The 23,791-nt window shown below is 42.8% G+C and overlaps 2 protein-coding genes across 8 annotated transcripts in view; one reads left to right on the top strand and one right to left on the bottom strand.

Annotated features, from left to right (window-relative positions):
* The window catches only part of LOC139606740 (suppressor of tumorigenicity 7 protein homolog), a 50,947-nt gene extending 44,984 nt beyond the window's left edge, over positions 1–5,963 (top strand). For 4 of the 6 annotated variants that reach the window (XM_071459076.1, XM_071459058.1, XM_071459095.1 and 1 more), the window contains 5 exons: positions 116–218; positions 533–683; positions 816–908; positions 2,487–2,629; positions 5,334–5,963. In XM_071459076.1, coding sequence (XP_071315177.1) covers positions 116–218; positions 533–683; positions 816–908; positions 2,487–2,629; positions 5,334–5,429 — 586 coding nt within the window. In that variant the 3' untranslated portion in view covers positions 5,430–5,963. The remainder of the gene's footprint in view (positions 1–115; positions 219–532; positions 684–815; positions 909–2,486; positions 2,630–5,333) is intronic. The other 2 variants (XM_071459082.1, XM_071459067.1) reach the window with 1 other exon arrangement.
* Positions 5,803–23,416, bottom strand: wnt2 (wingless-type MMTV integration site family member 2). 2 transcript variants are annotated; one of them, XM_071459128.1, is made up of 5 exons: positions 22,448–23,416; positions 21,209–21,429; positions 16,753–17,030; positions 15,752–16,016; positions 5,803–8,499 (listed from the first exon to the last, which is right to left on the bottom strand). In XM_071459128.1, exons 1-5 carry the CDS (start codon positions 22,528–22,530, stop codon positions 8,294–8,296), a joined length of 1,053 nt encoding a protein of 350 aa, XP_071315229.1. In that variant the 5' UTR covers positions 22,531–23,416; the 3' UTR covers positions 5,803–8,293. The 2 variants fall into 2 exon arrangements, with proteins under 2 accessions (XP_071315229.1, XP_071315235.1); XM_071459134.1 differs by lacking the exon at positions 22,448–23,416 and adding an exon at positions 21,857–21,915.
* Between the last annotated feature and the right edge of the window lie 375 nt (positions 23,417–23,791).

The following is a 23,791-nucleotide window of genomic DNA, read 5'->3' as shown; positions in this document are numbered from 1 at the left end:
GGTCAAACTGTCACTGGTCTCACCTCATGTTAATAAAGCGTCGTATTAGCTGCACTGCACTGTGTGTCTGGGCTTATATATGTGTGTGTGTGTGTGTGTGTGTGTGTGTGTGCAGGTTCTCTCCAGAGGCAGCGTCCAGGCGAGGGCTGAGCACAGCAGAGATGAACGCAGTAGAAGCCATTCACAGAGCGGTGGAGTTCAACCCCCACGTCCCCAAAGTGAGTGTCGGAGGAACGTTACACACAAACACACACACACACACACACACCTGCTGAGCTTGTGCTGTCATCACACGTTCACCATGTCACACAGCTACCGAGCTGCGAAGGTGCTGAAGTGTTTACACGAAACATTTCTGAACGACCTCAGACCTTTGTCACTTATCAGCTGAGTTAAACAGCGACACGGACGCACAGATTCTGTGACTGATGGTTGAGTTACTGTAGGAGACTGATCATCATCATCATCATCATCATCATCATCATCATCGTCGTCATCATCTTTGCTCCGTTCTGCTCCTCCTCTTCCTCAGTATCTGCTGGAGATGAAGAGTCTGATTCTTCCTCCAGAACACATCCTGAAGAGAGGCGACAGCGAGGCCATCGCCTACGCCTTCTTCCACCTGCAGCACTGGAAACGGGTGGAGGGGGCGCTCAACCTGCTGCACTGCACCTGGGAGGGCAGTGAGTACACACACACACACACACACACACTCTCTCTCTCACATGATGCTGCCTCATCAGCTGTTGAGTCCTTTACTCAACCCAGTGTGTGTGTGTGTGTGTGTGTGTGTGTGTGTGTGTATATATATGTAGCTTTCAGAATGATCCCGTATCCTCTGGAGAAGGGTCACCTGTTCTACCCGTACCCCATCTGCACAGAGACGGCCGACAGAGAGCTGCTACCCAGTAAGAGACGCCCTGACACACACACACACACACACACACACAAGGTGTATGTGTGTGTGTGTGTGTGTGTGTGTCGTCCTGCTCGTCTGTCCTCGCAGAGAAATCTGCTCTTGATGAAGTTGGCCTCCAGCCACCGGCAGACACTCGGTGTGGGTGTGCAGCAGCAGCGGGGGGGGGGTGGGGGTGGGTGGGGGTGGGGGTGGGGGGGGGGGGGGGGGGGTAGGAGGGGGGTAGGAGGGGGGTAGGAGGGTGTTTGTTTACTGTGTGTTACATCACATCACTGCTGCGCACAAAAACCCAGAGTTTGTTTGTTTTCTTTCTGAAAACTGGGTTTTTAGTGAGAACAGCCTCATTAAACACGACTGACTCAGTCACAGTGTAAACTGACGGTCGATGTGGCAGCTGTTTTCCTCTAAGGGGGGGGGGGGGCAGCTTGACTGTAGATCAAGACAAACGTAGCCTCTGTGACGTCACCCATATGTTTCTGTGAATTGGTTTTGAAGCTCAGAGTGAGCTGCTCCACTGCTGCCATCTTGGCAGCGCCTGACTCCGCCTACCTCCTGGCTAATCTAAAAATGGAGGTGGAGCTGAGACTTCAGTGCATGCAAGCATACGCTCACCCACCTGTCACTCAAAGAGGCCACGTCCTCAATTATGCAGAACTTTAATCTTTAATAAAATGTAAACAGGTGAGTTCTATAAAATTCAGCCGTACAGTCGTCATGAAGGAGGAAATCAGCTCTAGAGACCAGAACAGTTTCTGTACCAGGCTGTAGACATGTTTATTTCTGCTGTAAAGTTGGACATTTGAACACTGGAGTCTGTGGGGACTGACTCACTGCTGCAGCCAGACTCTAGTGGTCGTTAGAGGAACTGCAGCTCAGCTTCATTTTTCAGCCCCGGAGGTTTGTGTCACATATGTCACATTTGATATAACATCACTGTGCAAACATGTCAGGTGATAAAAGTCAAGTGAAGATGCCACAAGCAGTTTTTTATCTAATAACAGAAAAAAACCTTAAAACAGACCATCAGCAGGACAGAGACTGACTCTGGGACGTCACAAACATCAGGGAGACTAAACCTTTTGCAGAGTCCAGTTTGTGTCGAGTGTAACCTGATCAGTTTACATACGACCACAAGATCTCTCCTGTCATTGCAGCAGATGAAGAGTCCTCGTTTTAAACAGCTGATGAATCGCCTGAAATAAAAAGCAGTTCATGCCCCACAAACCTTTGTAGCCTCTTTATGTTGAACCTGATCAGAAACTGCTCCTGTGGTTCATAGGTTTAACCTCAGAATGAAAACCAGACTTTTTCTCTCTCCTCTAAAATCTAAGTGACGGGTCAATTAGACCAAAAGCTGAAATTCAGGAAGTGAATTTTGTTTTAGAATTAAAAAAATTGAAGCGTTTACTTAAAACATCCTGTTGCTGCAGATGTGATAAATGTTGTGCTATAAACTAACATTATGTCATGTGTTTGTGTGTGTGTGTATTTGTGTTTGTGTGTGTGTGTGTGTGTGTGTGTGTGTGTGTGTGTGTGTGTGTGTGTGTGTGTGTGTGTGTCCACGTGGAAGCAGTGTTTCACGAGGTGTCAGTCTACCCGAAGAAGGAGCTGCCCTTCTTCATCCTCTTCACAGCCGGTCTCTGCTCCTTCACCGCCATGTTGGCTCTGCTCACACACCAGTTCCCCGAGCTCATGGGAGTGTTTGCTAAAGCTGTGAGTACACACACACACACACACACACACACACACACACACACACACGTTTTTAGCTGCAGGTCGTCTCAGTGACTCTCCACATCACTGTGTCTCTGCTGTGGATTTTCTCCAGAGATCGAATCTGAATGGTGTCGGTGACCTCTGACCTTTCCTCTTCACCTATACTTTGGTCAGTGACAGAGGATCTTTAAAGTTAACAGCATCAGTTCCGTAGCGTCTGCTGGATTGACCTCTGACCTTTCCTCCTGTGCCTCCTTCAGCCCGTGATGTCTGTTTTACACACGGTGCATCACATTTGCTCCGTGGGAATAAACTGATTTGGATTCATTGACCCCGTGACCTCTCCTTTAGCTCCCTTGTTGCTAAGGAAGTATCAGCTGAGTCGTCGGCTCCTGCAGCTGCTCAGACTCTGTGTTTGAGTCAGTAAGATTTTTCCAGTTTAATCATGTGAAATAGAAATAAAAATAAAAATAGAAAAAGAAAGCCTTTATTGTCATTGTATTGCATGAAAAATACAACAAGACTTAAAGTGCTACTGCACATGGTGCCACAAGCTAAAGAAACACACACATTTCACACTGGTTAAAACAATAATAAATAAGTAGATAATTATGAAAGTGCCAATAAAGATTATTAATGAATGTTGCACAGATAGAAAAAATGAATGTGTGTAAAATATATTGCACATCAGACTGTGCCGTGCCAGGCTACGACCCTACCCACTGTTTTATCACATGAGAGGGAGAATTCCTCTCAGTCTGGAGGCTGAAGTTAAATGTCATAGCAGCCCGTGGGGGGCGCTGCCTCCGCTGCCCCTCCCTGCAGCCCTGCAGCGCTGTGCTGCTCCCCAGGAATGTGGGTGAGCTCATCTCTCCCCCCTGATGTGACACTATCAGCATAAACCATCTACCTGCAGAGAGAGAGAGAGAGAGAGAGAGAGAGAGAGAGAGAGAGAGAGAGAGAGAGAGAGAGAGAGAGAGACACACACACACACACACACACACACACACACACAGAGCCTCTTGCTCCGTAAAGGAGGACTACATTCATACTACAGGCTTTAATGCAGCCAATTTCTTAATCAATCTGAAATCAATACGTTAAGCTTTTTTATGTTTCTCTTAATGCATCAGATGCATAAGAACCTTGGAGCCAATCCACAGCAAATACCATGTATTTAATGTATGTGGCTGTTGTTTAGGTCATCATGATCACAGAGACCAGGTGATTGACCTTATTCTGGCTGATCACAACTCTTCTGCACTGTGTGGAGACGTATCCGCCTCAGCCTGGCCCCGCCCACCTTTAACCTGACAGGGGTGTGGTCAGACGGAGTGAAAACACCTGACCTGGTGTCTGTATGTTACACCCTGGTTCTGCCCACAGACCAATATCTTCAAGACACCAACACCATGTTTAAATGGGCTCTTTACTTAAATTGTGACCTAATTTATGTTTTTATTTGTGATTGGTTCTTAAAAAGATCTCATTCATGTTTTTTTTGGTGGGGATGCAGCAGCTCTGATCTGACACCAGTGCTGTCGTCTCTCATATTTAACATCTGTTTAGTGTCGACGAGCAGGTTCGGCTGCGGCGGTAAAAATCTCAGCCCACTGTGACTGGATGAATGAAACATAGTGGAAAGAAACTGTCATTAAAATGAAATCAGCTTATTCTCATGGAGCTAATCTCACACCGGTTATCACACTTTGGTCTGAAGGAGGCACTGAGTCTGCAGACTGAGTGGAAACGTGGGTCATAAAGAGCCACAGTCCTGATCCACTTCACAATGAGGTCACTATCCACAGTGGAGCGCTGCGCCGCCCCCCCTGACCCCCCCACGCTGTTCAAACACACAGAACACACACCTTCACTTTGAAGCCGAGGCAGAGATGGTGCGATACGATGTGCGTCTTTGTGCTTTTCAAACACACAAACTCCCAGGCAGACACATGAGGGTGGAGATGAGACCCTGTCATAGCTTTTATCTGCCATTGGACACAGTGGGAACCTCTATGACCTCCATGTTGCTCTGGTGGAGCCCCTATCGCCCCCCCAAGCTCCCTCCCTCCCCATCCTATTTACTGGTTGTTGCCAAAACACCAACCAGAGACTGAGGCCTCACAGACAGGGTGGAGATGTGGATGGAACAGAAACACCTGGGAAAAGATGCATTGTATTGTTAAATGTTTAACCCCAAATCTATTCTGTTGTTAAAAAAAGACGCAGCAGGAGTTTGGACTAAGAAACGACAATATTGATCCCAATAAGTAATAATCCTGTAGTTAAACAGGTGATGATCACAACAACTAATGTTCAAATTAGATTAACAACCAGAAATTAATCAACGAGGGAATAATTCTATTTCAAAGTCTTTTTCAGGCCTTTCAACCACATCTCACTGTCTTCATTCGCAGCTTTTTTTTTTTGTTTGTTTACATGTGAGCTCAGTCAGTTTGAAGATTTTATCCACAAGGTCTTTGAGGATTTCTCATTTGTGTTGGCTCGAACGTGAAGCTCATTCCTCATGTGGGAATTTTTTTCAACTAAAGACGGGTGACAAATGAAAGGAAAAACCAATAAGAAAGATCGTTATCATGGCCACGAAAATCTGATATCACGACAGTTCAGTGTGTAACTCGTGAAGACGTCTGATTTGTTTCACCTGCTGACTCGACTCGTCGTCTTTGTGTCTCCGCAGTTCCTCAGCACGCTGTTTGCTCCTCTCAACTTCATCATGGAGAAGGTGGAGAGCATCCTGCCGTCCAGCCTGTGGCACCAGCTCACCCGCATCTGACCCCGACCGACCAGAATCAGACCCAGGACCAGGACCAGAACCAGAACCGGGAGCCAACCTCCACCCAGACAGAAACAGCTGAACTGAAACCCAGAACGCTGCATTGGACTGGACTGACGCACCTTTGTGCCAAGAGTTCAAACCAGACGGAGAAACAGACGACAGGAGGAGGCTCGACACGAAAAGAAAGCAAAACAATGGAATCCAGAATCCGTTTTGACTTTATTTGATATGTTTGCATTTTTTTTGGGTTTCAAATCATTTCAAGCTGTTCTTTTGTTTTTCAAAAGAAGGTGATTAATTGCCAAACCACACAGAGTAGACGGAGACGACGGGAGGAGGCATCAGACAAAAACAAAGCAAAACAGTGGAATCCAGAATTGGTTTTGACTTTATTTGATATGTTTGCATTTTTTGGGTTTTCAATCATTTAAAGCTGTTTTTTGTTGTTCAAAAAAAGGTGATAAATTGCCATCATTAAAAAAATGAAAAGACAAAAAAATACAATAAAGGACTTTTTGTGTATTGCTGCAAGCGGCTTCTTCCCGCCATTTTGATTCACACACAGTTTAACGACAGAAACGAGCACTGTCAGAGGAGACGTCAGCTGGAGCTGCTGCCTGTTTAAAATCTTACCTGCGTGTTCAAACAGCAGAATTAAACCTGGTAAATTTGACTGTTTATGCTTCACATATTTCTCATCTTCTGACGCGTTTTCATCCACAAACTAACGTCTCCCTCCGCAGACAGAGTTTCACCTGCGTCCACCAGCACTGATCTCAAGTCAGAGATAAAACACCCAGACATGATGAAATATATTCGAAAGCACCAGTGGTTCTTGTTGCATTTACCACAAAACATGTTTACAACAGAACGAGCTGCGTTATTGTAGAAACTTGACCATATTTTTTCTGCTGTTCCAGGCAGAGATCAGTTTTCAGTCTGAGCAGAAACATCAAACTTGCTTCAGATGTAAAATCCCTAAAAAAAAAGTCTGCTTTCATTTACATTACAAAGATGCTGTTAAAGGACCTATTTGTAAGTTTTGCTATCGCTACATAGCCAACCATAGCGTTAGCAGCTGTTTACCCACCATTGTTGCGTTTACAAGACAAGAAGTTATAATACGTCCTCTGAGCAGCCTGGACGCCACAGTGACTCGCTGTCGTAAAGAGTCGAGAAAGGGCGACCAGGTCAGGGCTAGCTGGTTAGCATGCTAACTCCAGTAGAAGAGAAGAAGTGACAGAAACAAGGATTAACACTGACGTTGTTTGAATGAAGTTTGATGCTGAACGCTCAACGTTTCTTCAGGATTGATAAGTAAACAGCTGTTGATGCTAACATTAGCTATGTAGCAATAGCAACACTCAAAAATAGCTCCTTTAAACTACCAAGGAGTGATTGTGTCACTGACGAATATGAATGCAGACTGGATGTTCACCATGAAGCACCTACATAAAGTTTCATGTTTCATTAACAGCTGCTGCAGGACAGTCCGATAAAAACACCCAAAAATCAGAAACTAGAGCATGAATTTGAAAACGACCTGCACAGAAATGAAGCCGTCTTGATTTGTAGGTAAACTAAAAACACCTGTGTGCTCCTTTTAAATGAAGAACTAAAATTTTCCTCACATTTAATCACTGAAAAAAGTTCAACAGGAAACACAAGCGATCAGATTTTGTGTGGTCACTTCCCTGATCTCAGCAGTTACCATGGTGACTATGATGTTAATACTGATGTGAATCATTATTAAAAATCATCATTTTCCTTTAATGTATTACTTAAAAAAAAAAAAAGCTACACAAAAAGTGACTCGTTTCGTCTGTGATCGACAGGTAGAAGTGAAATGAGTTGATTACTTGAGGCTGTTAGTTAATGTTTTCATTCACTATATATCTGATTTTAATTTACACATATTTACATATTACAAACAAAGCCCTGTCTGATTGAACTATAAACAAGCTGCATCCACAGTTAAAAGAAGATAAACTCAAACTAATTTAGACGTTTTCATGTTTAAACCTGGAAGCAGGAGGGTGAAGCTGTACAGGTTTGATTCGTCCTGTGTCAGTCTTTGAACTAGACACAAAGAGACAAACAAACCTTTTGACCACAGACTTGAGAGTAAATAAATACAATGAAATAATAGAGGATTTACTGGGATTTTAAGTGAACTTCAGCTGCTTGTCAAAGCTGCTGTCTTCTCTATCTCTGACTTACAGGCTACAGTTTACAGTGAATTTAAAACTCCATTAAAAAAAGCCTTTAAAAACAAGATTTCAGTGTAGAAAGTAGCTGCAGTATGAATAAGTTTGTATTGATTGATATATTTTAAAGCTTACATCCAGTCTAAAGGCAGATGTCCATGTGTTTGTGATTATAAAGCAGGTCTAGGTTCTATATTAATACTGTGAAAGTATCAAAGCCTCAGTCCACAGAGAAATGCACACAGCCTGTATTCAGAAACTGAGCCTTAAAACCAGCCGTCAGGACTTCTGGAACTTTGTGATGTCACAACAAGGCTCAGATCCTCTCTTCTGATTGGCTCACTGACCTGTTGCCTGAGAGGGGAGATGTAAAACTGAAGAAAAGCAACAGAGCCAAACCACCTACTGTCTGACTGACAGGTGATCGGGGGGGAGGATGTTTTCAGGAACGAGAGCTTAGCACCAAAGATGGAGGCAAGATATCCTCTGAGTGTCACCTGCAACGTGAGGATGGAGGAATATGTGCAGCCCAGCAGTAGTAGTTATAGTTGTAGTAGTAATAGTAGTAGTAGCAGTAGTAGTAGTAGTGCTGTGACCCAGTGTGACTGCTGGTTGAACGGGAGCGGTCAGTAGTGTTCAGTGGCGGCAGCGAGGTCACGTCTGGCCCTTACAGGTGTGGACGTCGACCTGCTGGTGGCAGTCGCGGCAGTGCACGGCGCAGCACCAGTGGAACTTGCACTCACACTTGGTGGTGCGGCTGACCCGTGACGTGTCGTAGCCTCGACCGCAGCACATCACCTCGCAGCCGTCCACTCCACGGGATGTCCGGTTACAAACACGCCCCCCCGTCCCCATGGACCCTGAGAGAGAGAGAGAGAGAGAGAGAGTGAGGTCAGTGAGGTGGAGAGTTTCTGTGCATGTATTTAATTTTTTTCAAAATATTAAAACTGTGACATCATCTGTGCACAACTCCTTATTTCATCTGGATTCATGTTTATTTTTTAATTCTTAAGAAAGAAATTTCAAAACCTGGTGCAGAATCAGCTCAACTGCTAATTTTCCTCATGACTTTCTATTCGTGTCTTTTTGCAGAAAGAAAAACGACTTCTGGGTGCATCAGGGTGAATTTGTGAAATACACCTCAGATCTCCTGAAGAATCTGGAAGCCTGATTATTTTCTAATGTGTTGAAATGTTGGACAGGGAGGGGGCAGCACCGGTGACAATGAAGAGCTAACGTAGACTGAGCTGATGCTGCAGCTGGAGTCAAATACAATCTATCGAAAATCAAACTAATTAATTTTTTTTTGTTTGTTTTTTATTTAATCTATAAATAAGGAAGTTACAACACACAACTAGTTATTATTGGAGGGACGACTCATATGTGTAGTACACCAAGTGTGCTAACATGCTGAGAGCCCTCCAGCTCCATCCACAGAACAATAGAACGAAGGAAAGTTACCAAATGATAATAATAATAATAAAAATGTAAAAATCCCCATTATCCCCATTTCCTCATTAACGTTATTAGTTAAATAAAATAATTAAATATAAATCAATAAATTCTATATGAAAATTTATGTCTTTTACTTAAAATTTTTGTTTAATTATTTATTTATTTTATATATATTCTAATAGCATTTTTTCATATAAGATGTTTAAATTAGGTATTTATCACACTTAAGGTGGTAAAAAAAAATCTGTTTAACTGTGCTGCTCCTTAAAAAGTTTCTTTTTTCTATAAAAATTGAACCGTCACGTTCTTTCATGTGAGACTAAAAATCTTTTTCCTGCCTCCTGAAGTTAAAACAGGAGGATTTCACTCTCCTCTGATCCAACATTTGTTTTATTCAGCAAATGTAAAAACACATTTCAGTGGTTTTTCCCTCCGAAGCGACAGTTTGACTCCTGCACCAACAATTATTCCGGGTTTTTAAGGTGAGAAGCTTCCTGGGAAATCACTCAGGATCTCAGACGTCTTCAAGAGACATTTCACCGAGGAGTGACCCACTGATGAGGAATGTGACCTGAGCAGAATATGAGCCACAATTTACCCAATCAGAGTAGTTATACAGGTGGTCAGGAGCCAATGGGAGCGCGGTATAACACTGGCAGCGCAGTGAGGATGAGGCAGGAGGGGGAGATGATGAACGTGAGACGACGGAGAGATGAGAGATTGATGATAGGAGCCGTCAGACCTGCGCTCCCACTCTTCATCAGCTGTTCATTTTACAGGAGACATCAGTCGCACACGCACACACACGCACACACACGCACACACCTGTCCCGGCCTCACTGATACTGTACTAGCTCTCCTCTCTTCAGCCCACACACTCTGCTGCAGAGCAGAGGTCACAGCTGTGGTTATTTCTACGTTTTTTTGTGATCACATCAGAATTTTCTTAACAAACCTAAACTTTATTTATTGTAATTTTTACATAAAAACATCTGAAACAACTCGTCCTTCAGTTGACTGAGTATTGATCATTAATTATCATGAAAATCTTAATTCAAGTAGATTTAAAACAGCTCTAGTTCCTCTGCGGTTCTGACTGGATGTGTTTGGGTTGTAAACTGAGGGTCGGACACAAAATGCTAAACGAAGACATCACTTTTCACTAAAGGAAATTACGATGGATGATCATTAATTGATTAATTAAGAAAATAATCAGAAGAATTATTGATAATGTGAATAAAAATGTGTGGGTCACGTGTTAGTAGATGTAAGTGAGTCTGTCAGAATCATTGATGTTGTGACACTTTAGGGTAAATCACCCGCTGACACAGCACCAGGGATGTTTTAGGGATTTTTCTGAGATATCAGGAATTTCTATCAGCTGATGTTAAATAGAGCAAAACATGTGAGTCTCACGTTTTTATCTAATGATCGTGAGAAGAAGGTTTGGGTTATCATGTCGAGATTTCCTGATAATTCATCTTTGATCAGGAGAGAAAAAAGATCTTATTGAGACAAATTAAAAGATAAAATCGTCCCATAATTAAAACAAACGCAAAACAGGGGAATCAGAACCTCTGTGACAGCGACTCAACAAACCACAACCACCAACACTGTGGTCGTCGGTGTGATTACATCAGCCTGTCTGAGCTGAGCCAGTCTGTAAAGATGTAATACAGTAATGCTAACTGCAACAAACTAACCCATCAGCACCAAATTAAAACCACCTCAGTTCATCACATCAGCAAACAGAGACCGATCCAGTTCATTCATACAGAGAAACAGCTGATTCTATAACTGGTGGGTTTGTTTCACAAAAATAAACAAAAAACATTAGAGACCTCACCCCCAGGCTAACTCAGGCCTACAACCAATGTTACCATGGTAACGATCAATGAAAACAGTGAGGAGCAACCACAGAAAACAGGAAAACATGGCTCATAATGAATAGTTTTTAGAGACCAAATCAGATTTTTATTTTTATTTTATTTTATTGTTTCACTCTATGCTGAATTTTCAAAATAAAATGTCCCTGTTACATTTTCTGTCGTTGTAAACGGAGCTCAGCAGCTGGATTCAGTTCCCGAATCAGCCATTTTTTTTTTTTTTTTTTATATTGAAACACATCTTAATTTACCCAGAATTCATTGTACCACAGTCTGTCTTAAGATGGTCAAGACTAAACCGCTTTGTGCAGCAGATGAATTCAGACATTCATCTGAAGTCTGACTGTTTGTTGTATCCAAGACAACAACTTCACTTTGGCTGGACAAAGTGAACAAAACAAGACGTCACCATGGAAACAGGGCAGTTTGACGTGTCATAGATTAATCGATGAATCAAAGAAGTCATTGATAGATGACTGATGATGAAAATAAATCCTTAGATAACCAGAACAGCACTTGGCTGGAGGACCGAACATGTTACTGTCTGACTGAGAAGTGTAACTGAAGAAGAAGGCGTGTGTGTGTGTGTGTGTGTGTGTGTGTGTGTGTGTGAGTTCAGCTGACTTCTCCTGTATAAATAAAAGCTTTAGAAAAAGTGATGCGCTGACTTCAAGTACCATCTCGAACATTGTTCTGGAATTCGCTGGTGTTTACACTGCGCTTCACTCCGTGTGTTCACCGTCTCTGCACCATTCCCTCGCCAGGTAATCTGTCTGGGCATGACCTGAAGCCCCGCCCCTCTCTGGCAGCGAGCCCGCCCGTCATCCACGGTATGCCGAGCTGCTAGGGGTGACATCACGGCCAGAGTCCTCCTCGCAGAGCTCGCTCTCTGCGTCTGCTTATTGAATTAAGATGAGGGGGCGCCGAGAGATGAGTTTAGCACCTGAGCCTCTTCGGGGCCGAGGGAAATTGATTTCACACTTTAAAGAGGCACAGAGGGGCCGTCTCACTATCTCTGTGGGCCCTGAGCCTGTGTGTGTGTGGGTGTGTGTGTGTGTGTGTGTGTGTGTGTGTGTGTGTGTGTGTGTGTGCGTGCGTGTGTGTGTGTGTGTGTGTGTGTGTTTCCAGAGTGATTGACGGTGAGTTTGCATGTCTTTGAGAGGTTTTTCGGAGCGCCTGATGGGAGGAAGAACAAGAGCAAATAACTCAAAGTGTGTGTTTCAAGAAAGATTGCGCGTCATGTTTCTGTGTGTGTGTGTGTGTGTGTGTGTGTGTGTCTAAAAGAGAGAGAGAGGGGGTGATTCAATGTACAGTACGTGTCATGATTGAGAGCGAGTTTACATGCCTGTCTCCCTGTGTGTGTCCCAGAGGAGCTGGTCTTCAGAGGGGGAGCGAGTCGGGTTCTCATGAGAGGCCCAGGGCCAACACGGTGTGTGTCTGTGTCTGTGTGTGTTACCTCGCCCTGCTTACATGTACACAGCCCATGAAGCCTTCATGTCTGCTGTGAAGCCTCTGCTTGTTCCCAGAAGGGGGCCCTGAGACCTCCAGAGGTCCATCAGGAGCTTAGATCTGCACCTTATTCTCTCGATTAAATAATGTTTCATTGTTTGGTTCAATGAAATGTCAGAAAACAGAAACAAATGCACGTCACAGTTTCTGAAAGCCGAGGTGACATTTTCAAAAGAACAACAGTCCAGATCCAAAAGAACACATCCAGTTTACATGTAAAAGCAGCAAATCCTAAAAAGCTCCAACCAGAGGAGATTTGGAAACAACAACAAAATGATAAATCAATGATCAAAATATTCACAATTCATCTTCTCATTAATCGACTGATTATTTCAACTTGAGTGCTCAAATTCTACAGTTTCAGTTTTTCCTCAGCAAACACTGACTGAAGGGTCGTCTCATGACTTCAGTGTGGACCTTCAGTGGGTCCTGGTGGTGAAGACGACTTCAGTGTAACGGGACTGACCCCAGCCGGGGACGTTTGTATCTAAACTGTCACCATCCAAAAGCAAAATAACATTTTCATTTAAAAACTGTGAAAAAACTGTTGAAAGCTTGAACAAACTAGTAAGTGAATCTCTGACTTCCAGGCTCAAACACTAGAAAACTTTCTTGCAGTTTTTTTTATCTCTGAACATGAAACAGTCTCGCTCTCTAAATGAAAACCATGCATCTCTGAAAATATCTGAGCAGCTTTCACAGACTCTTAAGGTCATAAAACTCTGAGCGACCATGACGGTGCCTGATAACACTGTCCCATGACGGACAGTTCCCAGGGACCAGTCACTACAACAGCCAACGTCTCCTCTACGTGTCCTTGAGCAAGGCATTTAGCCTACGTGCAAACATCTGTGCCTGAAACAAAGCACCAATCACAACTTTCTCACTTTAATAAATGGTAATAACAGTATTAAAGTATGAGTCAACAACTGCAGCACCTCCTATAAACAGATTATAAATGATAATTTAGTGAAACTCTGATGTAATAGTGTAAAAATGTGTCTTTATAGCAGAAGTTATATGTTTACAAATACTGCACATTTATAAACTAAATCTGCTTAAATCTGCTTTATAATGTGTTATAAACCATTTATTAAATGTTGATGCAGTGCTTATGAATTAGAAATAGGTTTTATCTTTACATTTCTGTCTCGGGACACACACACACACACACACACACACACACACACACACACACACACACACACACACACACAGACAGAGGAAGGATTTCACATACCTGCAGACTCTCAGTGAACCTGCAGCTTCAAGATGTCTATAGGTGAGTCTCACTCTGATCCAGCCTGCCCCCAAAATATGCCTCCTTTTGCTGCCCAATCGTGCCCTCCGGGGTGTGTGTGTGTGTGTGTGTTTCCAGTGCTGGTGATTTATAGTGATGTGTGGGGCTCTAAGGTTTCAGCCTACAGAAGTGTGTAATGGCTCTTAAACTGGCCGACACCCGATCGCCACGGATCATCTGCTGCCTGGCAGGCATCCACCTCCTCTGACACACACACACACACACTCACGCACACACACACACTAACGCTTCATCTTCTCTTTCACAGTTTTCATACACAAACATTTTCTCTCTCACTCTCTCCGTCCTGTTCCAAACTCCACATACATAAACACAGATTTCACTCACGTACACACACATTTCTTTAACTGCTCATCTGTCATCACAGCAGCGTCTGGACACCTACACTGTCAGTGAAGTGACTCCACAGTCTCATCGCCTGTACGTTGTCATACAGTCGTGTCCATGCACTGACCTGATGATAAATTCCGGCTGAGTTTGCACAACTGAAAAACTCTACAGGATCAATCACCATCAAAATATTATTGAAATCACAAGTTTAACATCTAAATCACAGGAGCGGCATTTTTTTTTGATGAAGGTAAAATATGTAAATGAGGCACTGTAGTGTTACAGATATGTCCGGGCCTATAAATCACATTCTCCAGACGTAAGGAAACATGTTTGTTTGGTACAAGCCCCAACAACAAAAATCACATCATCAACTTTTTTTTCCAGCGAAAATGAAACAACTACTCCAAGTGAAATCATGACTCTTGGTGTAATCACAATATCTGACAAAATAATCGCAATATAATTTTTTTCTGCACATCATTCAGTCCAAATCTGGTGCATTTTTATTATGTTTTAATTGCTAGAGGAAGAAAAAACTACTACAAAATAAAATGCAGCAGAGAAGCTGAACTGTTTCTGTCACTTCTGATCCTGAAGAACAGGAGAGTTTCACAAACTGATCCTGGAGCTGCAGAATCACTTTTATGATTCTTGGCACAATACAAATAAAACTGAATTGAATTGAAATGTCAGGAGCTCAGTTTAATCACTGAAAACACAGGACAGCGACCCAGCAGCTGAAATTACGACCCAAACACAGCTTCACTCCATGTCGCTAAAATTAAAACATTACTTTTCCAAAGTAGCTCCATCAACTCTGCAGGACAAGTCTCTATAATCACACAATTAAAACTATTTGTCTCTCACAGTGGTTTAGTGAAATCTGCTGAGATCAAGTCCAGTAGTCAAAACCCACATTTACACACTGGAGACGTGACATTAATTGTGAATAGAACAAAAAAAGCTGCCATAATGTGAGAGACACCGACCAGTGAGACGTTAATTTCAACGTCCTGTTACAGGTGTAACTACAAGTCATGCTAAATTTGATTCCTTCATAAAACGGATTTAAAAGATTCAATTTGTGATTGAATTGGCTTCTCGTGCAGTTAGCAGCTAATTCATAGGTGCAGATTTATGCTTCTGCCAGTGGGTGCTCTGAACAGTTGAAGCTAATTTAATTAAACTCCGCCACACTGGAAGACGATGAAACTTTCTGGGACCAGTTCTGTTACTGAAACGCTGCACAGGTTTGAGATGCTGAAGGTTTCGTTTGTGTAATTCAACCAAATGTTTTTAATCACGCATCTGAAAACCCTCATGACGATTGGGTTCACACAGGTGGTTTAGAGTTTACCTCTTCGGTTTGGTTCATTTGGTTTCAGGTGAGAACGGAGTCATTTGAACTCAGGTGGAACCAAATAACCAAAGGGAGATCCCTGATGTTTCCAGTCTCAGGTCTTCATGAGGAGAACCAAAGCCCTGCAGAGGCTTGTTTAAGGTGGAATGTTTTTCTGCTGCGTCAGGTGAATTCAAACGCCTTATTTCAAGCTGCAGGTGTTGTGATCTGATTCGTCAGCACAGTGGTGGAAAGTCTGGGCGGGTTACCTGACTCATGGTCCCGTATGCAGTAGTCTGGCGAGTCCTCCAAGTACACCAGGTCGTTCTTGCTGGGTCGTTTGAAGTGTGCGTGCGCGGCGGTGAACCCGGTGCCGTACTGGTTGACGGCAACCTGCACCGCGCCGTTGTAGCGCTTCCGCAGGTGGTCGCCGGTGCGTCGGAAGTCAGCCATGGCCAACCAGCAGGTTCGAACGCTGCACGAGCCGCTGACCCCGTGACATTTACACTCCAGAGTCATGAAGCGCTTCACTGCCTGGAGAGGAGAACAGGAAGTAACCTGAGTGTGGACTCACACTGGCTGCACAACACAAATCATCAGAATGATCACGACATTTCATCCATTATCAACAAATAAAAACTTCATAAAACTGTTTAGTCAGTTTAGACAGTAATGTTCCTTTAATTTGGAACTCTCCGTCACTGCGACTTTCAAAATAAAGGCTAAAAATGCCCAAAAAGTAACTTTCAATTTTTTACTTAAACTAAAACTAAAACTAAATGTAACTTTAAATTAAATTTTTTTGTGTTTCTTGTGTCACAGCATAAATCTTTGAACTTGTAAACTAAGCAGTGATTGTAAGAAAGAATATTATGATTATTTTCTCATCCTGTTAAAAGAAGACGTTTGTAAATGTTCCTCAGATCGAGGATCGACCATGTCACACAACTCCCAGCGTAAGGACCAAAACATTCTTGAATATAAATGTAAAGAAAACCTCACATTTTAAATGTCAGCACATATGATGATGACGACATCTGAGGATCAAATTCAGGTAAAATCCAGTTTGAAAACAGATCGACAGATGAATGAATGATGCTTATGGGGCTGTTTCAGTGGTTTCAGAAGTGACAGACTTTTCTGTGATTTGTTCGACCATAAGTCTTTATCCACTTGGCCACAGCAGTTTCTTGCACCATTTTCTCTTTTTCTTTTCATCAGTTTAATCCCATTAGTGATTTCTACAGGTGTCAGGTCAGAGCTTCCTCACCTTCCTGCCGGCTCGATTGTTGTGCAGGTTCATGAGAGCCCGGGCATCCCTCTCCTTCCTCTCCTTGGCATCCACGAAGGCCTGGCTGAAGCGCATGGCATGGTCCACGTGGTCACTGCAGCCGCCCCAGTTGAAGGAGCCCTTGGCGTCCCGCGACGAGCCCTTCTTAGTGGGATCGCAGGAGCAGGAGTCCAGCTCGCCTTGGCTGCAGGCTCGCGCCAACGTATAAACCACGCCGGCTGAGGAGATGGCGTAGACGAAGGCCACCTCGCGGCTGCCTGTGGGGAGAGGATGAGGTGTTGTAAACAAGGAAGCACACACCTGAAACAAAGGCAGGAGAATCTGAGTGGTTTCAAAAATCTCGGATGTTTTAAGGTAAAGTTACGTCAGGTAGGTCAATGCTCATCCTTAAAGTGATGTAACAGAAAATGTTTCTTTCAAATTTGTTAATCATTTTTTAACAAAGCTGATTGATTTGTTTTCACGAGTCGAGTCAAGTGTTAAGGAAGTCAAGTGTCAGCAGTCAAGTCAAAGTCTTTTCACTTCTCTGACAGATGTCTGACTCCAGTCCAAGTTTTAAGTGTGCTACTCTATCATAGACTCCAGGATCCTGGATCTAATCAGTCTACTCTGTCAAGAACCTTTTCACTGATCAAACAGGAAGAAAATGCTGCTGCAGTGAGCTTCACAAAAACTCACCTGTTGGGAATCTAAAAACAATCTGTCATGAATCTGAATATCAAATGTGTGTAGATGTATAGATCTGCAGATTTGGGGGCTCACAGGAGTCACCTGAACGCATCTCAATGTTATGATGGAAGCGTTGTACACTATGAAGAGCAGCAAACACTTGACCGAGAGGACAAAACAATGAGAAGAAACTAAACCAGTAGCAGGTCAAAGAGTCTGCAGCCACGTTAGCAGCTCTGAGCTGTACATAGGCACAGTGCTGCTAACGTCAGCATATTTACTTTGACTAAATCAAAACACCAAAAACCAAAAGTTTATGATGTAAAAAAAAAAATCTTCAACACAGTCACTGCTTCACTCATCTCTTTATGTAAATCAAACATAAAACTTTTCCTTTATTGATCTTTAATCTGGCACTGCCTGATACTGGCTGTGTGACGGCAGAATTAAACCTGGATGATCCTTCAAATGTTTGGCCGCTGCTGCTGCTGCCTGTATGACCCGTATTTGTTGTTGTCTGCTCGAAGGTTTTATTTCATGCAAGGCCTGAAATTTAAAAAAAACGCTTCATCTACCTCCAAGAAGGATAAACATCTAAGGTTTACCAGCACTGCCCTGATATCTGCGCTTATCTCCCTCTACATGTAACTGATGAGCGATCTGAGAGGGATCAAAGGCCGAGGCAGAGAGAGTTTGTGTGTTTGTCTGTAGCCTCTGCTGCAGAACTATGACACATGTGAAGACACACAGGGTTTTTCACAGGGTTAGAGCTGCAGCTATAGTTTCTCACTGTTTTATCTAGGAAATGTCAAAGATAAAATGCAAAAAGTGTCACTTAAATCTAAATTAAATAAGTGATCAAATCTCTCTGAACTGTCACCTAACTTGTGTTTGATTTGTCTGAAAACCTACAGACAAGCATGTTTATCACTGCAGAAAATCCACTTCATTTATATTTTAAATTACATTAAACAATGTGCAATTATATATTTGTAATTAAATATTTTCTAGAAAAGAAACTAGAATTGAAGCTCGGGAGGCAAATTCATTTAGAATTAAGTTTCTGTTAATTACAATAAATGTGACTTTAAAAGAGGTTAATAATTTCTTTTGTTAGTCTACTTACATTATGGAAAATACAATAAATTCACCATTTATTTCCTAGATAAATATAAATGTAAGTAAATGCAGTGGCATTCACACTGTTGAGTGAAGAACCAAGGACTTCAGTGATCTGAACCCGAACCTGCCTCATGATCACTTTAAAAAAGCTTTAAAACTACAACTATTTGATATTTTTATTTGAAAAATGACTCAAAATATTAACAGATTCCTCAAATTATTACTGATTCCTTTTCTGCCAGTTGATTTATCATTTCAGTGGGACACGTATTAATACAAACACTCGGGCTGGGTATCACATTTACACTCTCAACTGCTCCAAAATTAAAAACTGTGAAGAACCAAGAGCTGAGACTCTGTGTGTGTGTGTGTGTGTGTGTGTGTGTGTCCCAGTCCAGCAGCTAAGTTGAGCGTGGCTAACGAGGTTAATGAGGAGGACGCTGGGAGAAATACTCGGGTGTAATTGTTTGAAATTAGCCTGATGACATTGACAATAAGGAGCTTCTGACGGTGCCTCGATGTGCCGTGATAATGTTGTGTGACACGGCCGGGGCCCGGCTGGGAGGTCCGAATACCACACGGCTGATTAGAGGCCCCAACATGAAACAGACTAAGTTGAAGGATCCGCCTCGCAGGTTAAATCTCGGGGCATGGGAGAGGAACATCAGGCCGCCAGGTCCCGATGATCCTCCAGCAGCTATAAATAAAGATTATGACTTGTTATAACGAGTCCTCGCAGACTGACTTCAGCTCCTGAGACGCACCCTGACACTTCTAATTTGACAGATGGCTTCTATCCCGACTTCACATCTGTCACAGACGGTGACGGGAAGCTTATCGCCGCTCATTTCTTGTTAATCATTTCAATCGCTGATGCTGCTATTCGCACTTTACTGCCTGGGAGGAGCCGTTTGTCACCTTCTTTATAACATTTATTTTCAACTACACCCCCAGCGATCAGTGACTGTGTCTTCTCCAGCCTTCTGAAGTGTTCAATAAATCAAGTGTCTTCTCCTGCAAATCTCCAGAAAGCATAAACAGTGCTAACAACCCGATGAGGATCTTGAAAGTGGAGGATTATCTGTATTTAGAGCATTTCTGCTGTTTCTCATCTGAATGAGCTGAGTGGAGACTAATTAGCTGAGACAGTAGCTGAAGCATAAACTCCACTATGATAAAACTGAATCAAACTGATACAAATATCAACTGGTTTTATTAGCTGATGATATCACTGAGGCTGAAATGATAAATTATACAAACCTGCAACTAATTAATTTCATTGTGGAATAATCTATAGATTATTTTTTGTCAATTAACTGATTGTCTCATCTATAAAATATCAGAAAACACAGAGATGAAGCTGTTGTCTTTAGTTTGCTTGTTTGTCTAACAAGCCAATGATTCAATAAAAGAGATAAAAGACAGAGAAAAGCAGGAACTGGCAGATGTTACTATTAATGACTAAAATGATAAATAAATAACCAAAACTGTTGCCAATTAGTTTTTCTCCCACTGACAAATCTTTTTGGGACTAAATCTGTGAACCTGAAGTCACAACATTACTACATGTTAGCCCCCAACACAGGAGCAGGCTGACGGAGAAACCAGCCGGCTGCACCGACATGATAAATGCACAATTGTAAAGTGAGACGAGGTGTGGAATGTGATCCAACCTGAGGAAAAAAAAAGACTATATCTGCGAGGGAACTATCTGTTTCCCAGAATGCCTCTGTGTCGCAGTAAATCTACCCAACACTTTAAAAACCAACCAATAGTTTGTGGTAAAACGTGTTTGTATGTTTTTGTGTGTGTGTGTTGTAACGCACATCATCATTTCCAGAAGGTGCCAGCAGCACACAATGACCTGGAAACACAACCCAGCATATACGGTAGCAGGTAATCGACTCTGTGACTTTCTATTCTTAGTCTGCAGTGTTTAAGGCACCTGACAGCTCCTGGAGTCACTGTATCATACATACACATACACACACACACACACACACACACACACACACACACACACACACACACACACACTCTGCACCTAACAACATTTACAGAGCTGCAGGAGTGAACAACATGGTGTTACCTCAATACTGATATTTTACTGAAGTCATTTACAATCACATGTTAAAAACTTAAAATTCATGACATGAAGTCAAATGACTCTTAGTGCTTTTCTGAAACAAAATTGTCTAATATTTAAATAAAAGGTTCAGTTTTTATAAAATTTAACCCACAATAACTTAATATGAGAAATTTTGAAAGAAATAATGCGACAAATTTAACAGCTGTAATTAAACGCAACAATCATCTGACGTCTTCACAAAAGACGCACTGAGACAAAGGGAGATGAACTTTAAGGTGGACATGATATTTTTTGGTTGAAATTAGCACTGAATGCTAATTCATAACCCCCCCCCCTAAACTGTCAAACCTTCACTTTTCTCTTGCCTGTCCTACAGAGGGGTCAGAGGTCAACAGACTTTCTCAAAGACACTTCAGCAGGTAGGATGCTTGATTTCAGACCATCCAGGTGAAGAGCAGCCCCTCCCCACTGCCCCAAATCCCCCAGTATGATGATTTTAAAACCTCCATTAGCTCAAATTTAACTTTATTATATAACATCCCTCTCTCCACTCACTGCGCAGCAGCAGACGTCCGAACAGGTTGTGGTCCCTGGCCGTGGTGTTGCAGTTCCAGCGGTGGCTGCGGAACTGGTGCTGGCACTCTGAGATCCAGTCCTTCATCCCGGCCCCGATGGCCTGCATCACTCTGGGGTGTTGGCGGCACAGCTGGCGCTGCTTGTTCACCAGACCAGGGATGTTGTCGCACATCACCTGGGAGCCCAGGGTGCCCATGTACCTGCAGGATGAAGGAGCAGACGGAGAGGAAGCTGAATGCGTGGAAATATTTGGAGATTTAAAAAAAAAAAAAAAAAAAAAAAAAGACTCAAGGGAGGGAAAGGTGTGAAATGGAAAATAAGGTGTGCAAAAATGTCTATGTTCATTTGCCTGGACTGGCAGCAGGAATTTGATCACTGAACTGTAGCAATGAAACTGTTCTGGCAACTGAATGCAAATAACTAAACATACACCTGCACCTCCAGGCAGCTGCAGCACAGAGGAAACTCTCTACCATAACACTACATTTGCAAGGTATTGGACACTTCTAAAAACAATTCTGCAAACATAGAAAATGAAAATGAAGTAAAAAGGCTAAAAAAAAGAGAAGCATCTTCTTGAGAAACTTGTGTTGAAATCTCTCCCAACAAGTCCACACTCCCATGTACCTGCAGAACAAGGTGGTGAAAGACTGGAAGGGAATTTGAACACTTGCAGGCTGCAGGGATTCACTTAAACAATTAGAGAGAGACCAGAGCAGCAAGAAAAAAAAAAAAGGAGTGGAGTTAAATTATCTGTTCAAACAGCATCTCAGTATCACAGGCAGTGTGAAGCTTGGAATTTGGAAACTGTACCTTTGCAAATATTCATTAAAGATTCAAGAGAAAGACAGCAAATAAGGAGAAATTGAATTATATCAAATGACTTTATCCTGGAAACGTATCTGTCCAAATGTTCAGCTGCAAAAATACAGTTATGAAAGCCGAGGAGGGAATTTAGTCACATAATCTCTGGGAAATTTCTCATTAACCAAAGGAAAGCGGTAGTTATGGAACTGTTTTGCAGCTATTTTTATACAAGGAGGGGAAAAAATATTCGAAAATAAATTTACACCAATCACATTTTGACTGTTTTTCTGAAAGAGTAAATAAAATTTGTGCGCATTTTGTGCGTCGCCTTGAAAGAAAGCTCTATATTCAACACATGGGCCTTTGCAGCTGCATTTAAATACAGATATAAATAAAAAGTAGAGCACTCACCACCAGGACGCATCGACCTCGGCAGTCAGCCAGCAGATTGCTACAGATAAATAAAAACATACTCCACTTGGCAATAAGTTCATATTAACCAATCTTTGGTCCTTTATGGATCTGGACGGAGCATTTCCACGGATGAAAGAAAAATGTGAAACATGAGAGAAGTCAGAACTTGTTCAACCTCCAGATCAAGCTCGGATTAAAAAGTGTACCACAGGAGAACCGGTGGACGGGAGTTTGCGCGTAAAAGCCATGAGCGGCTCAGACTGTGCGCGGCGGCGGAGCGCAGAGCGACTGTGTGATAGTCCGGCAGAGATCTCCAGGGGAGATAGGCAGATGATGTGCTATCAGGTTTAAATTGCTTTACACAAGGGGTGGGCAGAGTCCCGTCTCAGGAATGAGGTGAAGAAATGAGATGTCTGAGAGTATCTGTTCAGGCTGGTTTGACACCAGACAGGCTTGGCCCGCGTCCAGACCTGGAGCTCCGCGGCTTTGAGATGCGGTCCAGGCTGATGGGGCTCTTCACTCAAACTGCACCGACGCGTTCAGGGAAGGAGCCGGCTGCAGGGGGTGGGGTGGGGGTGTGTGTGTGTGTGTGTGTGTGGGGGGGGGGGGGGGGTCGTCCTGTACACAGCCAATGACAGTCACCAGAAAATCAGCAAAAACCCGCTTAGATTCAAAATCAAGGCGACGACATTTAGCAGATATTAAGGTTTTCGTCCTTAAAATTGTGAGGTGACTTCACTGATGACCTTTGTTTCTGATCCCAAACATTTCTTTTATTTCTTTTACATTCTCATGTAGCTTCACTGTTTTTTTAAAGGTGAGAGCGCGTTGCCATAAGCGACTGACGCAAAGGTGCCAAATATTTCTGATCCCCAAAGGATGACGCATTGTTATTTTACAGCCTTATACAAACCATCACTCAGTCACACTAATAACTCAGGAATGATGGTCCCAAAAAAAAAGAAAAAAAAAAGAAAAAAAAAAAAAAAAAGAAAGAGGAACAGAAAAATTGCGCACCGATTCTCCCAAAGCGGCACCTAAAGGTGATGTGTCCATTTCAATTGGATTATCTATCACAGTCTGTTTGAAGTCTCTGCACCGCTGTCACTCGGTGTTTCCTCCATCTTTGATCTAGCCCGGGAGTATCTGGAGGTCCGGAGACCCTGACCAGATGAGATTAATGGGCAAATTGGATTTTTCCCATGATCCCCGTGGAAGAAAACCATAAAACAACAAGGAGATTTGCTCTCGCTGCTCTTCTCAGCCCATTGAACACGACTTTGTTTTTGCTGCTGCAGTAGTTGAAACAGGTCTGGAATAGAAATCCACTTTAATTGGAGT

The sequence above is a fragment of the Trachinotus anak genome, unplaced genomic scaffold, assembly GCF_046630095.1.
Source record: "Trachinotus anak isolate AG129_WGS33_773 ecotype Australia unplaced genomic scaffold, CSIRO_AGI_Tana_v1 ptg000002l, whole genome shotgun sequence".
NCBI classification, from domain to species: Eukaryota; Metazoa; Chordata; class Actinopteri; order Carangiformes; family Carangidae; genus Trachinotus; species Trachinotus anak.
Note: the sequence above shows the minus strand (reverse complement) of the source record. Positions and strands in the feature narration are given on the sequence as shown.

Excerpts from the sequence above, each read along its gene's own strand:
- wnt2 (XM_071459128.1), bottom strand. The coding sequence starts at position 22,530 with ATGAACTTATTGCCAAGTGGAGTATGTTTTTATTTATCTGTAGCAATC. Across the intron at positions 21,430-22,447 it reads GAGGTCGATGCGTCCTGGTG|GTACATGGGCACCCTGGGCT; the intron begins GTGAGTGCTCTA and ends TTCATCCTGCAG. Across the intron at positions 8,500-15,751 it reads CATACGGGACCATGAGTCAG|GGTCCATGGGGACGGGGGGG; the intron begins GTAACCCGCCCA and ends TCTCTCTCTCAG.